This window comes from Thunnus thynnus, chromosome 15 (genome assembly GCF_963924715.1).
Source record: "Thunnus thynnus chromosome 15, fThuThy2.1, whole genome shotgun sequence".
NCBI lineage: Eukaryota > Metazoa > Chordata > Actinopteri > Scombriformes > Scombridae > Thunnus > Thunnus thynnus.
In genome coordinates this window covers 17054805-17072919 of record NC_089531.1, presented here as the reverse complement: position 1 = coordinate 17072919, position 18115 = coordinate 17054805, and the positions used below count along the sequence as shown (strand labels likewise).

The 18115-nt window shown below is 40.7% G+C and overlaps 1 protein-coding gene and 1 long non-coding RNA gene across 2 annotated transcripts in view; one reads left to right on the top strand and one right to left on the bottom strand.

Annotated features, from left to right (window-relative positions):
• The first annotated feature begins 958 nt into the window (after positions 1 to 958).
• cibar1 (CBY1 interacting BAR domain containing 1) lies at positions 959 to 6000 on the top strand. The gene is made up of 8 exons (XM_067613091.1): positions 959 to 1216; positions 1361 to 1429; positions 1936 to 2037; positions 2209 to 2214; positions 3051 to 3155; positions 3394 to 3507; positions 4334 to 4453; positions 5559 to 6000. Exons 1-8 carry the CDS (start codon positions 959 to 961, stop codon positions 5682 to 5684), a joined length of 900 nt encoding a protein of 299 aa, XP_067469192.1. The 3' UTR covers positions 5685 to 6000.
• Positions 6001 to 10564: 4564 nt separating this feature from the next.
• The window catches only part of LOC137199024 (uncharacterized), a 28259-nt gene continuing 20708 nt past the window's right edge, over positions 10565 to 18115 (bottom strand). The window contains exon 4 of the long non-coding RNA XR_010931721.1: positions 10565 to 11469. This is a non-coding gene — a long non-coding RNA (uncharacterized lncRNA). The remainder of the gene's footprint in view (positions 11470 to 18115) is intronic.

Here is an 18115-nt window from a genome sequence, read left to right as displayed (position 1 = left end):
TTCCTACGTTTTCTTAATCATAAATTATAAATACATAAATAAAATGAAAAACAATAGGTTATTTTATAATTATATTGGTTTAATAGGGAATAAAGTTTTAGAGATTGGGAAATGACAGTAGTAACCTCGAATCAGCAAACGACTCCTATTCCCAGAATGCATTGCTCAAACGGAAACGCTATGTGACTCCATGGAAACGGCAGAATGGCGTGCTAGCCTGAGAGGAGAAGCACAGCTAGCATAGCCGACGTTAATTCTGGGAACCAATAAATCTGTCTGTACACTGAATACATTTCATTTACCGCCTTCCTGCAAAGATGAGTCGCACGCCCGATGCAAGAGCAAGGTAAGAGATATTCAACGCGTTAAAACAAGTCCTCTGTAAGTTGCAGAGGAAAGTGCTCGGTAAGTTATCGTTAGCGTTGACAAAAATCAAGCAGCGTTAGGTTAGTTAGCTGTTGTTACATAACGCTAACTTTCACGCTTTACATTAATTACACAAATAACTGGGACTGAGTTATTCATCAATAGGTGTAAAAACAAGACGCCTTTAATGGACCATGATAATCATTGGTAACCCCCAAACTGATTTTTCTTCATCAGCCACAAGTCGCTAAAATGGACTGGAAAAGTTCATAATCCTCAAAATAAAGCGCACATGCTAACGTTTACCTAAGTTACAGGAAAATATATTTTTCTCAAAGGGTAAGTAGCACTAGCTTGTTTGTGTTTGTGTATTAGATTTTATGAAAGAATCTTGAAAACAAAAACGCCGTAAGCTACATGACACCCCCCAGATGTTTTGGTTCTGAAGCCCTGCTACACATAGATTTAGTAAGGAAACTCCTACTCAAATGACTTATTATACAAGATAAAAATGCTATAATTTCTTCCTTGCACAAATATGAGGAACAAATTGTGTGTCACTCATTTAAACTACCAATTGATTACTACTGTTATGTTGTCCTTCACCCTCCCCAGGGACAACCAGACAAGAAAGATCCAGGAAAACATCACCAGTGTCGAGAAACATTTTGGAGAGATGTGCCAAATGTTTGCTGCCTACGTTCGGAAAACAGCCAGGCTACGAGACAAGGCAGACATCCTGGTTCAGGAAATCGGATTGTATGCTGACATGGAAACGCCAAACCTGAAGAGAGGTATGAAGCAGTTTGCTGACCACCTGGCCAAGATTCAAGACTACCGCCAAGCTGAGGTAAAACTAATTTATGTCCCACCGTTTTTTATTTTGATCATAACTTCATATTCACAGCCACAGTCTAAATTTGTCAAGTGAATGTGAGGAAGCAAGGAACAGTCTTTAAGACAGGGCTTAACTAGAAAGTTATTTGCTTTACAGGTGGAAAGACTTGAAGCCAAAGTCATAGAGCCCTTGAAAAGCTATGGAGCTGTAGTGAAACGTAAAAGGGTAAGTGGAATAAGACACAAGCAATGTCAGAGTACATCCATAGGCCTGAAACTGTCCCCTGCCCCTGCAGTTGCATGTATTTTGAGACTAAAATGTGTGCTGACCTACAAGAATGCAGCAATTTTGTCAATTCAAAATGAGAAAGCAGTTTGGGTCACAGATAAATTTACTGTCAGTGTCATCACTACATGGCCACATGAGGGCAGTATAGATTGAATGATAACATCTCACTGCCACACCAGACCTCTTGATGTCATTGCCAGCATCTTCCCAGCTCTGCATCTTATTTAGACCTGGATTCAAAGATATTTTCTAGTTGAAAATATCAAGTCCAAATTTTTGCAGTCTTTCTGCAGAATTTACTTGATGACTTGATCAGGAAAAAGTGAGAGAAACCGATTTATGCTCTTAAGTACTTGAGACAAACTGACTTTCTAAATAACCGACTAGCATTGTTAATTCTCATAATCACTACTTTGTCCTTTTCTGCTTCTCCATCCATGTAGGAAGATCTGAAGACGACTCAAAGTGCCAGAGACAGAGAAGCCAAACAGATGGCTCAGCTTGAGAGGACCAGACAGAGAAACCCCTCAGACAGGCAAATCATTGTATCCTTGCCTTGTTTCTCTTATATTCTCAAATTCTTCAATATCAAATAGACACAATTACTTTTAATGTTACAAAGAAAAAACATCTGCATATGTGTAGGTAATATCTTGGGGTTCATTTCTTGTCAACAAGCTAATATTTTTATGGTGCTTCCTTGACCAAGCCTTCAGTCTCAGGTGTGTTCAGTGTAATCTGTTCATCTCATCACTGGTGATGTATTACCACAAATATGTAAAATATTTCAGAATTGCATTGAAATGAAATTCCAACACAGTGAAATTCTGTCTATGTTTTACAGCAAAACATCCAGTACGTCATAAACATAGTTTTGACTATATTCAATGAATGCTTGGTTTTCAAAGTCAGTGACAGGTACTGATTTTGTTCCACTCTTCTGTCTCAGATGTGAGGCACCTTATTGAACTTGCTTATCACTCAATCACAAGCTCACATATTTTTGTCACACAAACTGACCTACTGATCACCCCTATTGATTCTCCACAAGGAATTATTGTCACACAAGTTCCTCACATGCCAACCTGTGCCACCAGTAGGAAAAGAAAATAAGGAGCAGCACCTTTTTTTATTATTATTATAGCTCCTGTTTTCTGTATGTTTGTGTGTGTAGTTGAGCTGCAGGAATGAAGGAGACACAGGTGAAATTGCAGATGCTACTCCTTTCCTTTCCTGTAAAAGGAGCACAGTAGCGTTTCTATATCTGGAGGGCTTTTGCCGATAGATGGTGCAGGTTGGACTAGAACTGCAGGTCTGAAATTTGGAGTTTCCAGTGTTTCGCATCAATGATACTGAGCTTTCAATATTACCAAAACAAGCTAACTCGGGGTTTAAAGTATTTATTTTCTAATTCATTAGATCAACAAGCACTAAAGGATGCTGTTGAATCTCTATGTTTGTACGCCGATGCTTTTCTTTAAAACTTCAGCCATAACCTTTATTGTTAGACTGATATGTTTTGTAGGATGTTGTATATTCCCTTTTGTTTTCCCATCAGGCTGAGAGTGAACTCCAGAGAGCCACCATGGATGCAACGCGCACCACGAGGCAGCTGGAGGAGACCATAGACGAGTTTGAGAAGCAAAAGATCCGGGACATTAAGGTCTGCTGCAACTCATATTTTAAGAGCCACGGTTTGAGTTGAAATATACGTCTGGTGAAGCAGTGGGTGTCCATGAAGTGAAACCAGACAGTGATGATTTCTTTTTTGTCGTCCACCCACACATCTCAATCTTCCTTTAGTTGTTAAAATTATAATGGTTTGTCATCAAGTGGTCACCAGACAGTTGTGTCAAAGCCTATTAATCACTGACACATTCCCTTTGTTTTTGCTCCCACAGAGGATCTTTGGTGAGTTTGTAACAGTGGAGATGTCTTTCCATGCCAAGGCCTTAGAGGTGTACACTTTGGCGTACCAGAGCATTCAAAGTGTGGACGAGGAGGAGGACCTGGAGGTAGGCTGAGGCTCTGCTGAAGGTTAATCATGACACAGTCATCATAAACTCATTGCTCATACATACTAAATATAGTTCACACCCTTTAACTGATGTGGTTACTTTGAAGTAATCTGCGGTCACTACTGCACAATGAAGATTCATGCTTGCTACTTTGCTTCTGTTTACAATTTGGTGAGAGGTTAGCCTAACTATTTTTCAGAGACAGTGCCTGTAGTGAGAAAATGAAGGATCAATGATTTTCATTGAACGAGGTTCCTCCTGCTGATGCCCTTGCTCTATTTTCCTCCACGCCTTGCCATCTCATCTGTGTGTTTTTGCACTGAATCATCTGCCTTCCATTCATATTGAAGTGAAACTCCTCACCCAGACAAGGCTGTTTTTCAATGACTCATAGTACAGAGCATGGGAGATTGAATCATCTGAAAAAGGCATAATGACAGGCATGAAGATAATCCTGATCGAGAGGTCGCATGGAATTTATTTTCTACGCAGTGAAAACCGTTGGTGTGGTTTTAATGGGAGTTTGTTATGCTATCAGAGGCATACCTTCTAAGATGCTTTGTTTATGTGTGACCAAGGCACATTGCCAGCCCAGTTGTTGATTAGCTGGATATTCCAGATCATGGAGTATTTCTTCTTCGTGTGTGTGTGTGTGTGTGTGTGTGTGTGTGTGTGTGTGTGTGTGTGTGTTTTTCCCCCTGAGACTCCGGGTTTTATGTAACTGTAATATAAAATACCCATAATATTTGTTAACATGCCTAACTTCATGCTTTCATTATTTTTTAAATTCATAAAGTGTAGCACCTCCTACTGTCTTTGACAGGTTTTCAGGAGTTCACTGCACCCCCCTGACTACCAGTCACGCTTAGACATAGTGCGAGCTAATTCCAAAACCTCCCTTGATCGGACCGGGTCCTTCCTGAGTACATCAGGGACCTTACAGGTAAGATGCAGAAAGTGCCTAGATCCTTAATAGCAACTGTCATTCTCTGATGCCAAAAGTTTCCCCAGAAGATCCCTCTTTGAAGAAGTTTCTGTAATGTTAAATGCTTTTTATCTTCCACTTTGACAGTTTGATAAGTTTCATCGCGATGATGAAATGAAAAAATTCCCTGCTTCCTTTTTTTTTTAAAAAAACCTTCCTCATACCAGTAAAGGTCTTATCAGTTGTGCCAATGCTTACGCACAACATCACCCCAACCATCTCCCAGTCTGAAATTTCTACACATGCCATTGCATGCCAGTAACATCATGCATTTCCTCCTAAGTTCACAGTTTACCCTCAACATCTTTATCATCGATACTGCACTGTAACTTGTGAATTTATGGTATTGGGTTATAAAATGTCTAGACGGGTGTTCCTCACTTTCTCACCAAATAAGCAGTATCATTATATATATTAGATGAACTGTCTAGAGTATGTCTCATAGGGCAGGTTCAAATTTTGTGTCTTGTATCTAGAAATGTCCAAATAGTGGCTAGCAGAGGCAGATGCAGTTCATACCTGTCACCAGAATGCAGTTTGCATCACAACTTGAGATCAAACTTTGCTTCAATGATTATGTTTGTTTCTATGTGTGAGAAACAGCAGTCACTTCTAAACAAAACAAGAACATGCACACACTTGCACTCATGTAGGTAGAAAAGAGGATGGCAGACCCTTTTGCGTACAGGATGAGACTACAGAAAAAATCTGATATTGAAAGTTAAACATGACAGTGTCTATGGCGAGAGTCTATCTTTTGTAGATTATTCAAATACCATAACATACTATCTTAGATTTCATACATACCAAAGGACACATTCATGTTTACAGACTGCAAATACTGAAGAATGTGACCTCAGGAGTTTAATCTCAGTGTGTCCTCGATGCATCTTTGGGTGTGTTCGCACCTGTACCTGTGTTGACTCTTTTCTTAACTCCCTAACTCCCTAGAGGGAGAGAGAAGTGGTGAAGAGAAAGCAGATTCCAATGAATCACCAGTTGTGCTTAATGACTACCTGTTAAGTGTCTTAGCTGCATAGTGACTGTTTATTTGTTGTCACAGCAACAAAGAGCCTCCATTCGGCAGACAAGAAGAGAAGAGGAGGAAGAGGACCAAGATGAGTCTGAGGAGGAGGAGGACGATGACGATGAAGAGGACGAAGAGGAAGACTCAGATGATGAAAATTAAGTGTTCTTTATGTAGGGAAAAAAAGGATATCAGTTATAAACTAACTAACGGTTATAACTAACTGTTTTATAAAAGAAAAGCGGTGTCATTGCCATATTCACCTCACACAGGTGTTCTGAGCAGTATTGTAGTAATAATGTGCTGTAGTTGTGTGATGCTTTGTGAGAGAACATGTTGTTCTTTACTGCTATTTCTCTTTGAAATTCCAGCCAATTATTGTCGTAGCTATTTTTTTATATTACACACAATGCCAAACATTGTGCATTTTATTGACCCGTGGTCATTTGTCTTTATGAATAAAACAACTCAATCTGTATGTTTTGCAGCATTCCAATGAATTGCTTTTCTATAATAAGTACATGGTGTACCCTCAGTCACTTTGCATAAAAATGCCAGCAGAGAGGTTGATTGTTATTTTAGAAATTGTTCCCTATGAATCAGCCTAAGTGACAGTAGTTATGTGACGACGGCAGTTGAAAGTGACTCATCTTTTCCACAGACATGCAAAAGTGTTACAAATGAAGCAGGGAACATTTTGCACCACAATGTCTGTACTTACCTGGATATATACATATATATATATATATATATATATATATCAATATATAAAATACAGTATATGTGTGTGTATAACGTGCTTCTGTGCATGTGGAACTTTATGGGGACAATTGTATGTGTGTTATAGTTTGTGTTGTCTGTCACAGTGGATGCCGCTGCCAGCGTGTCTGCTGATGGCTCCGATGTCTGTCTTGCATGAGTCACTCAACACATTTATCATTCCTTAGCTGCTGGTGTCATAGTTAATGCTTTTCTGCCCCTGGTCTTGTACACTTAAACACACACACACACATTACAGATTTGTATCATTATCTCTCCAACAAAGTAACAATATATTCATTTTTACACATATGCACATGCACAAATTGTATTCATGGCACTAATGAACAGCCATGCAAGCAACAACACTTTTATTTTAATGTAACAAATATTAGGGCAGGAAAAACCACCCTTACAGCAAAGTCTTATTATCACGGGGAGATAAAAGCTTTGTAGGTGGTGTGTCATCAGCCCTCTGTGCAATGGCACTTTAATGCATATAAAGGTTAATGTGTATGCAAACACAGTCACACTAACACGCACCAGTTTTGTCTTTGTTGTACTGTGGATCTGAATGGCCTGTGTTGCAATGAGTCATCACCTATGAAGTGTGTGTGTTTGTGTGAGCGAGTGAGTCAGAGAGCTTTTTACAAATGCAGATAAACCTAAAGGCTCCACTCCCTGATCACAGAATAGAAGCACGGACAGTGGTCTGTGAGAGAAAAGGGTGTGAGAGAAAGAAAAAGAAGGAATCGTGAGAGAAGTAGTGAAGGAAAGGCCAATTTTAATGAAAGTTAAGACTCAAACGTACATAACAAGGCATGAAGTGGTTGTGAGTCATTGACTGTAAAAAAAAAAGACAAAGGATAAAAAAAAAAAAAAAGAACAGGGATACCCATGCAAAGAACCAGATGTGAAGAGAAAAGAGGAGGAGTGTGGGGAGAAAGAAGGACAGTTCAAAGAGGTCATTCATAACCCCAGGTCCTTATCGTTGACTCTGACTCATTGCCCCTCAGCCTCACGCCACTCCTATCAAACCTAACACCCACGGCACACGTCAACCGCTGCACAGCCTCATGCAGCTGCTTTTATGTGAAGTACCTTTCCCTTGAGCCTTATGCCACTGATCTTACTTTGACAGAAGCCTTCCTGTGTGTCACAGGTTTTTTTTTTCTTTGATCGTCAAACTGCAGGTTTTTCAAATACAGTTCTGCAAACTGCAAACCTCAATATCCACAAATAAATGTTACAATTGGGGCCCAGAACCCCTACAATAAAATAACAACTTAAAAAAAACAATAAGGCTTTTAGAAAGGTTTGAGAACACCTTTCCTGATAAGTACTGTGCCACAGTTCCTGGTTGTTTTCCTCTACTGAGCCGCCACCAGAGGGTGTTGTTTAAAAGTTTTCTCACCTGGACTGTTAAATTGGGGAAACTGATATGGAGACATTGTGTTCTTTTCAACCTGTGGGTAGCATGTGTGTGAGTGTACGTGTGTGTTTCGTCTGTTATCAGTAAACTCACAATCGAAACAGACTGATTGTATTTTGAAAGCCTCATAACTGAGCTTTGAACTGTGATACAAAAACATCCGGATATGCAATGTGTTTATAACATTTTAATTGTGACACACAATTAATTTGGCCTCCACCCCCATGACAGTGCAGTTTTTGGCAAACAACAACAATCATAAACTGACCACAGCTTGGTTGGGAAGAACAGTGCATTAGCATTCACGGTGTGCAAAGACTGTTTGATCCATAACAAGGCTACCTGGAGCCAATGTTTTGTATGTGCTTTGCCAGGTTAGCACCGTGAAACAGGTGGGGATTCAATATTATAACTAGGAGGCGGACACAGATTTAAAACTGTGTTTAGACGTGGCATTTTACGTACACACCTCTCCACTTTTTCCTCCCCCTTGAAGCTACGTACATTCTCTTGTTGGAATGTATAGGGGAGTGATTCATAGGTCAGATCTAATGGAGTCAGTATCTGTGATTCAGAAGCTTATGATTGGCTCTCCTATAGATATGGCTCTCAAAGAGGTTAGGATTCCCTCGTCTCCCCTTCTGACTCGTCTGCAGTCATCCCCAATGACAAGTGTGTATCTGTGTGTGTTTGAATGGAAGAGAAAAGGCAAAGTGTATGTGCTGTTTCTATATATGTGTCAATAGAACTCCTCTGTCTTATTTGTGCAGGTATGTTTAAACACACAAAATTGTGTGTGTGTGAGTATACATATGTGAATATATGTGCATGTGTGCCACAGAGAGTCCCACAGTACAGTTGTTTGGAATATTAAATACAGTGCCTTGCTGGCGGCTGTTATAAAATCAAGAGGCAGCATAGCCGAAGTGTGACTCACACACTGACTCACTGAAAGAGCTGCCATGGCGTGTGTATGTTTCGGTGTATGTGTGTAAGTGTGTGTGTGTGTGTCTCACACTCTGTGGTGCCTCTGGCAGACCCGCTGTGTGTTGCTGGTGTTCTAAGAACTCTGAACCCTGCCACATTCCCTAGATTTCCCACCAGCAAACAAGGTTACATATGTGTGTGTGTGTATGAGTGCGTGTGTGTCTCTTCTGTCCTATAATGGTATATGTATAGTGGATGTGCAATGTCCATGTGTGTGTTTAAGCAAGATAGCATGTTTTCACGTGTAACTACAGAAGTACTGTATGTGTTTCCAGTCATGTGTTTACTAATTCGGAGAGGAGACCTCGAGCTGCTCCTGAGTATATAGCCAACATGTATATAATATAGCAACCGCTCATCCTCCCATATCCCTGATTTATGCACCAACATGAAAGGCAGTGTACCTGTTGTCAAGGGCAGTAAGTCATAACAGTTATTGTACAGTATCTGTCCTGCATTCCAGGATCACAGGTACAAACGTAAATCAGGGATGTTTTCACTTTAAACAAGCGTACAGTATTGTAAATCTGTACATGCAATGGTATGTGTCAACGTTGTGAGCTGTGCTCCGCCACAGTATATCATCTGATGGTGATAAAGCAGAAAGTGACTTCTTATTTACTTTCCAATGTCTCATAGTGGCGTCTCTTGGATATCCCCACTCAGCATAAATCACTGTTAGCAAAAGGCTTAGAGGGAAGTGAGAAACCTGGTGTGGGTGTGTGTTCTCTACAAAGTGATTTTGATGCATGGTCTAATATCCTCACAAAAGTTAAAGACCTGGAAAAGGCCACCCATGCATTCAAAAAGGGCTTATTTATCCAGTTAGAGTTTGTCTTACAGCGTGATTAGAAGGTTTAAGGTCACATTCATAGTTAATTACATGCAAGGTTATAAATACATTTCTAATATGAGACATAATGTTCTGTCACATACTATAGCACAAGGATATGTGTGAAGGCATGCGTGTGTCTCAAATACAAGTGCATTACCCCTGTGTTCAGTAATGTACTGTATGTGCTTCAGAATTTTGTGTGTGTGTGTGTGTGCATTATTTATTGGACCTGATATCTAGGTTTGGCCTCATACTCTGCCTCAATAAAAAAAAGGTCATGCCTGCACACTTACTCCAAGCCACAAAATTTAATCTGGACAACGTTTCAATCCTTAGTCAGGTCAGAATGTATCATACTCTGCCTGCCAATCTATCCCACCCCGTGGCTGTTAATGATTTCGAAATCATCTGCTTTCAAATGAATGGAAAGGAGAGTGAGAAAGAGTGCGTGCACTTGCATCTATGTATTGCGCAAGATACTTATCAGACAGAGCTGTGTTGTGATCAGTGAGGGAGGCCTTGGCTCGGGCCTGTACAGGAGCTCACAGTCGCTTCAGCCTTGGCGTATACTGTAACTCTGTGTGTGTGAGTGCGTGTGTGTATGTGCGTGTCTGAGGCTCACCGATCCTACCCTGTCTGCCTTGTTTTTCAGTCCGCCTGTCCCGTGCCTCTCATCAGCCGGCTGCCTGGTATCAGTGGGTCATTATGAGTCTGTTTGTGTATTGGCCAACCTGACTCTCCTGCCAGGTGAACAGTGAGTGTATTTACAGTTGACTAACCACTTCCTAGTATAACACTGCTCTCATATCAGCCATAACCTGCAACCCATCAGTCTTATCTATGCTACAGTTCATTACAAAATCAAACTATTTTTGTAAACTTTAACTCCATAAACAATTCCTGAAACTTGACCACAGATTAATTTAACATTGACTGCTATGTTGTGTGAGCTATTGCATTTGTTATTGCTATTTAGTGTTACTGAAAATCTGAAAGGACAGCAGCAGAAGAAAAGAGCAGCTTAAAGCCACCTGCTCTGTCCTGTGCATTCGACTTAAAACTGCATTTATTTAAAGTAGTTTTGATTGCAGCCACCTGGTGCTTGTTGCCCATTCAGTAACAGATCTTCATCTGAGTCAGGAGCAGAAGACATGAGGCAGAAAGACAAACAGACAGGCAGAACACATGGTGTCTCCTCTGTTTTATTGTTTACCTTACATTCATATTGGCAGCCAAGACTGAAGCAAGGAAGAAAGTACAATGAATAGACAGACAGATATATTCAAAACTGAAAGCATATACTGCAGCTCTTATTCAAAGAAAAGTTTCATTCTTATATCCCATGTTACATAGAGGCTGCTGCAGTCTTCATGTCTCAGGTAAGCTATAGTTCACAAGAAAATGTGAAATGGCTGAATGAGCACACCAGGTCATGAGAAGTTGAAAAAAATATTTGTCTTCCCTCTTGCACAACAAAGACAACATTATCCTTCCACATTTTGAAAAATCAGAACAGAGTGCTTTCCGTGAATGTCGTAAACCCCCCACCCTCCTCTCCTCTCGTTCTCCCCAGGCTGAAAAATAAAGTGAAACCAAAGACAGAATGTGACATGAGAAGCTGTCAGGCCCAGCTCGGGTCAACAGCAGGGGGTCAAAGCTATGTCTGGAACCACCGAGTCACTGAGTGATGTGTTAAGTGTCTCTCAGGGACACTTTAGTACATGACAGCATGGTGAAAAGAGTGTGCACAAGTGAGTGTGTGTGCGCATTTACAGTTTCTCCAAGGTTGGGAAGAGTCCATCAGACAAGCTGGTCTCTTGGGTACATCTCATCCACTTGTAGACTTTACTGACCTCCACTTGCTCCCTTACTGAGTCTCACACAGCATGTCAAAACACAGGCGAGAAGCCAGCTACGGTGTCAGTCTAACCTGCCTTTTAAACAACACAAAAACACTGGGAGCATCTCACAACTGACTTCCAAATACAAAGTGAGGAGAAAACGCACAGAGACTTTCACCAACAGCCACAAGAGGACATGGCCACAAAAAATGTGTGAACATATAATCAAATGCTTTCACCTTCTCACACACAAACACACACACTGTAGTAGTGGCTGTGAGACAGCCTGGGAACAGCTAGTCCACTAATGAGGTCTATCCCATGAGGATTTAGTACTGCACAGAGGAATGCAGGCTCTCCGCTCTCATGACTGACCTGCCCTGACACAATCACACAGAGCTACGTTACTGTCCGAGAGCTGCCCTCTTACACATGAATGAGAATTGATAGAAGGCATCCAAGAATAGGACACTTGTAATTTGCTAGGTACTGCATTAGAAACAAACATAACAAGCACACTGGGGAATTTGACACTAATTTGAGACGAGAGCGAGTGGAGGCAGGAAGAAGGGGGGACGGGCTGAGAAAACAGAATGAAAAGGAGGAATAAATAAACAAGGGTACTGAGGGGTCAGAGAGGGAAAGTGACGGAAAGAGAGGGAAACAGAGTTATGAGGATTATGAATCTCAGAGTTTTATTTGCACTTCACATTTGTTCTTGGGTTTTGGCTCATGATCTGGGTGTGAGAGCCAACTTGAGTGAGTTTACTAGAACAGATCTGGTGTCTGAAGCAGACAGACCCCGTTGCCGGTGGCCTGTTGACGGGGCCTGCTGCTAGCTGATAGACAGACAGCATGGGAGTCCTTCTCTGTCACGACTCCCTCAGAGCACACTCGAGTGAGTTCTGCGCTGTTCAGTGAAAGTTTTGAGATGAATAACTTTATAAGTGTGCTTCAAAACATTTTTGAAATGTACCAGCAGTTGCATAGCCAACCCAAACCATTTGGAGTGTGAATACATCACTTGAAAGTACACATAATCCACTGTGTTCAACTATTAATATAAACAATTCTAAAAAATTTAGTGCTTAGATGAAAAAAATTAAAAACATTATTTATTTTAGAAACCACAATGGACTTTTATGGTTTTACAGTTTGAAAGTAAAATTCCAGATGCTTCTATAATCGTCCCGTGACATGTTTGGACTATTCCATAGAGCTCAGACAGTGTATAAAAAGATATGTGAACCACTGGTAGAATAAGACTTAAGAGTCTACAGTCATGCAGCTGTGCTTGTAGCTTAATGCTACTGTCAGCAAGCTAATGTGCTCACAATTTCAATGCTAATACATGCTAATATTTTGCAAGTATATCGTTTACCATGGTCACCATCTTAGTTTAGCATGTTAGCATTCTAACCAAGCAGCAACTATCACAGCTTGAGGCTGAAGCCAATGTGGAAGTACCCTTAAGTGAAATGCCACCAACAGCCGCTAGATGCTAGCTCCCAAAAAATCCCCAGCTCCAAGTGCCTCCCATTCACAAAGTGTCAACTTCTCTCTAGAAATACTAAGTCAATAAGTTTTTTCAATAATTAATTATGGTCTCAATCGCTAAATTCAGGCCGTCTAATAAATGTGCTGGTGGTCATTTTGGTAATTATTGCTCCATTAATAAGATTGACAGCTGTGATTGACAGTTCACTCACCTGCTGCTCTATGGCGCCGACCATAAGCAGCAACTCCGGGCTTCAAATCAGTCACATCTTGCTGCATCCATCTTTATATTTATATCGTATTTATTGGATAAGTGAACATTCTGATGACATGCTAGAGGATGTTAAGGGATCATTGTAGACTTACAAATCATCCTGAGGGGAGCATGAATGTCAGTACCAAATGTCATGACAACCCATGTAATAGAGACATTTCATTTATAACAACAATGTTGTCCTGATTGTGGCAATAGAGGTAAGTCATTAGGATTCATCCTCTGGGCACCATGGATATCTGTAATAAATTTTATTACAATCCATCCAGTAGTTGTTCAGAGGAAAAAACTGGGGATTTCCAAGGTCAGTAGGCTTCATCCTCTGCAGAGCATGAATTTCATGGTAATGAATCCAGTAGTTGTTAAGATATTTCAATCTGAAACAAAGTGGTGGACCAACAGATCCCAGTGGGGTAAAAAAAATGTTTATACTAGACTTTAAGGCCTCTGTTCAGTACAATGGTCTGGTTATTATTAATCATGACATGTTTCATTTGTGGTATGCAGCATACTGATGACTGCCCTAAAAATGACAGTATGCAACCACTGTGCACCCATCCCTAGAAATAAACACTGGGCTGCCGCTAATCGTCCCTGTGTCAGCCATGCGTAACACCATGTCAGAGCCGCCACGCATGCTGAATGCCTTGCCGGCCTTTGTTTTGGAAAATGTGGCAGGGGTTGCCATGGTGCTTGTGTTTGATCTACTATTGTAATTAAGTGAGCCCATTGATTGCACAACGCTTCCCCCTGGCTCATCTCCATCAGCGGACAGCCCTGACTGGACGTCTCATCAAACACCACGTTAACCACTGTATGCGGTCGCCTCCCCACAATGCTTTGTCCTTACATGGCCTAACACGGATGAAAAGGAGCACAGGAAGTGGAGGGGAGGCCAGGGCAATAAGGATCATTTCAGGATTTACCAAAGCTGAGGTTTACAGTTTGAAATGGTTTTGATTCTGAGCTCAAGAGTACTGATAAGTGTTAACTGATTATGGCGTGTGTGTGTGTGTGTGTGTGTGTGTGTGTGTGTGTGTGTGTGTGTGTGTGTGTGTGTGTGTGAGTGTGTGTGTGTGTGTGTGTGTGTGTGAGACATACTTACCTTTCACCAAACATATACAAATCAAATAATTAAAGCTTAAAGCAATAGTTTGACATTTTTGGGAAATACATTCAATAAGATGAGAAAATCAGTACAGCTTTAATAGTTGTATGCTAAATATTAATACAGCCATCTGACGATTAGCTTAGCATAAAGACCTGAAGCAGGGCAAAACAGCTAGCTTAGCTCTGCCTAGTGGTAAAAAAAAAAAAATCCGCCTCACAGCACCTTTAAAACTAATAGTTTGGCACGTAACTCCCTGTAAAACAACTGGTCAGTTTCACATGGTTTTTGAACAGATAACATTAGTGAGCTATAGGAGCTGGTAGATTTTTTTTACCTTTGGACAGAGTCATGTTTGCCGTTTCTCTCTGCTCCCAGTTTATGCTAAGTTGACAACCTCCTGACTGTAGCTTCATATATAACAGGCAGACATGAGAGTGATATTGATCTCTAACTCGTGGCAAGAATGCAAATAATAAGCGTACTTCCCTAAAATCCCAAAAGTCAAATAATTCCTTTAAATGCTTCAGATGAATATTAAGGGAAATTCCTTGTGATTAAACCATATATTTTTTATCCTTTTATAGCCACATTGTGTGATGACTCTAATTCATCTGAAATCCTGTCAGCTCAGACTGAGGAAGTTCATCAAGATGACGGCATTACTTTGTAAAGTTGTCCTTTGTTTCAATAGTCCAGTCACTGTGTCCTGATGCGTGTCATGCAGCCTGGTTTAAAGTCAATTAGCCCTGCCTTCCAACCCCAGGGGTGACAATCTGGGGCTCACATGTCCCATCAGGGCTGACCTTCACATGAGGGACTGAGCCAACACTCACATATGGCCGAGCCCTGGGGTGGGAAACTGCCTTCTCTGGACAAGGACAGGGCCGCGTGAAGGGTGGAGAGATGGAGCTATAATTTCTCGAGATGGTATTTTCCAGGATTCTGTTTTTGTTGTGGGTTTTTTTTTTTAACTACAAAACTAGGAGTATGAACTATGCTACTATGAACTATGAGGACTATGAGTATATTAAATTAAAAGAGGAGGGAAAGATACATGTAAATTCTCAGGAAAAAGCATTGTGGGTATTGCGGAATATGGTTTTTACTTAATTTATCTGATGCATGTGACTCAGCGAGAGCCCTTTTGCTTTTCTGAACAGAAAGTACTATGAACTTAATCTGAGGCCCTAGAATTCTCTGCAGGGGATTTCCAGGGTAATGAATTTCCACTTTACAGGCTTGTTCTTTGAACCTGCTTGTACAGTTGTGCAATAACTCTACAACTAAATTTAATTCGTAACCACAATTAGAGAAATTATATGGGATTTAGATGACATAGACGTAGTAGGTCCCATGACTTTCTGGACTTTCCTTGAGAATGAAAGTAACCCCCGCAGTGAAAGCAACCTTCATTTCTTGCTTAGTAATCCATGGTGGATCAGGTGGAGTATATTTCCTGAAGCAGCAACTAAGATCATCTCCATGCATCAGAAGGCTGGGCATGAAATATAAAACAGCAGACCACCCATCTTTAAACTACTGGATATACCCAAAGTAATTCATTTGTACCAGATTTAATATTTTAAAGTAGCGCTGTCAGAGAATAGGACACAAACAAAGTTAAGATAGGAAGTTAAGACAATTTCACAAGCTTTTAGGGTCAGTAAGAAGGGGCTTCTTATGATACTGAGGTCTCCTTGTGTTGCAGTTCAATAAAAGCATGGAAATAGGTGTGTGAAAGGATCCACTGGAGTTAATCGAGGTGTTTCTAATTTGAGGGTCTATTAAATCGAACTAAATGGAAAAACAGTCCTGTAATGCAGCAAATTGCCTCGGCTAGCCTTTCCAAACAATGTTTACTGCAGTGGATGTGTGTGTGTGTGTGTGTGTGTGTGTGTGTGTGTGTGTGTGTGTGTGTGTGTGTGTGTGTGTTAGCGTGTGTGTGTGTGACGTTTTCAAGCGCTGGTGGCTGCACTGTTGTGCAATTGTGGCCCATTTGCCCAAAGCCAATAGCAACATTCTAAGAAAGAGGAAAGGGGGGTTGTGCTTTGAGAAGGTTTTTTCGCATGTTTTCCCCTTCTATTTTCCACCAGTGTCATTTGCGTTTAATCTGTGGGGCTTGCACAATTTTCTGTTTCATTTGATGTTGAGCAACATGTTGATAAAGGTCACAAACAGTTGTGGCACTCCTTTTAAAAACATCTCACTGGAATACACCGGGGCATGGATATGAATCATGAGCAGAACCTTTTTAATAGTGTTTTAATCATAGTCTACAATGACAAGGTATTGGTGGGATATTTTAAAAGGTCATCTGGTTTGCACAAACGTCTTGCTAAATAGGTGTTGGCTCAACTTGTAAGAGCCTGTAAGTCTGCTTGCATTCCTGCAAAACCATAACCTCTGGGAGCTACAGGTTGCCAGGTGAAAGCCTCAAGCTTTAGTCTGCTCATACCTTGGAAAGCCAAAAATGTAAACTATGGAAAACTGGCATCTGACAAAAATGTACACTGTGTTCAAAATGTTGACCTGCAGAAGACACAAATGCATTAAAATGACCAAAATTATTGTGTTTAACTAAACTAAAACACTGTAATTAAAAAAAAAAAACCTATGGCTTTTCTTTCTTTGCTCATCATTCATAAGCATGAAAGGACAACATCCACAAAAAAGTAATAAAGCTGGATGATATACTGTAAGTGAATTAGATTTATTTTAACCTGCAATAAAACCTGACTCAACCACAGCAAACAGGAAAGCGGAACACTTATGTTGAAAGATAAATATGAAGGATGATGAAACAGATGTCTCTGTAACAAGTTAACACCGTCAGCACAGAAGTCAACAATGAGCTATGTACAAGTGTATGTGTATTTATGTGTGTTTGTGTGCACTCAAGAAGGGGTTATATCCTCTCTGCCTTACTGGTAAATCTGTGTTTACTGACAGTGCCACAGCCAGAGGGATTTTTGGCAAACAGGAGTAGGTATATGTGTGGGTGTGTTGGGGAACACCAACCAGATTCTGATTTCAGATCACTTTTTCAATTTCCATTACTGTTGTGAAAACGTGGTGAGGCCAAGCTGACTTTAGATCTGTGTCAAGCCGTGACCACGGCAACTGTTATTACCTTTGCCAATGGGAATCCTGTGTTTACTGACCACACAAACACCAGCCAGTCCCTGGTACAAAGATTGCTTACAGTCACTGAGCATACATATGTCAGCCTGTTAGTCAGTGCACTTCCCCATGCAGTGACATACGGATGTCTGCTCCTCCCATAATCAGGATGTAAGTCAGTCATCTGTTCAGTGGTTCTCCTCTGCCCGGTCTAATGCTGTTGGAAAGTCATCCTGTTTAATCGTCACATGTCCATAATTACTGTCCTGTGCCGACAAACGCGGATGGCTTCAAAAGCGAATAACTGCAGCAATGAGCAATGGTGGTTTTTGTGATGTAATTATGGAATCTGGCTTTGAAACCAGCACTAAACTTCCACTGCTGTTTGTTCTGCATGTTTTGCACGACATTAAATCTGTTGTTTATAGTGAGGAAAGCCGCAATTTTCAGTTGGTTTATGTGTTTTATCTACAGAGTTGTAGAACTTTTTAAATGAATTTGTCTTCATTTGTACACATCACTGACTCTCTAAGTCATTTTTAGTATTGTGCAAAAAGAGCTAAAACCTTCATATATGAGGAGGTGGGTGTGTTTGTGTGTATACAGTATGTGTTTGTTTATGATTGTTTACATTAAGCCCTTTTCCTGAACTTTCATAAACTGCCTTCACTTTCCTGGTATGCTAATTGTTTGCAAGTAGCTCATCTCAACTCAGGGTCACACACCACATTTTCAAT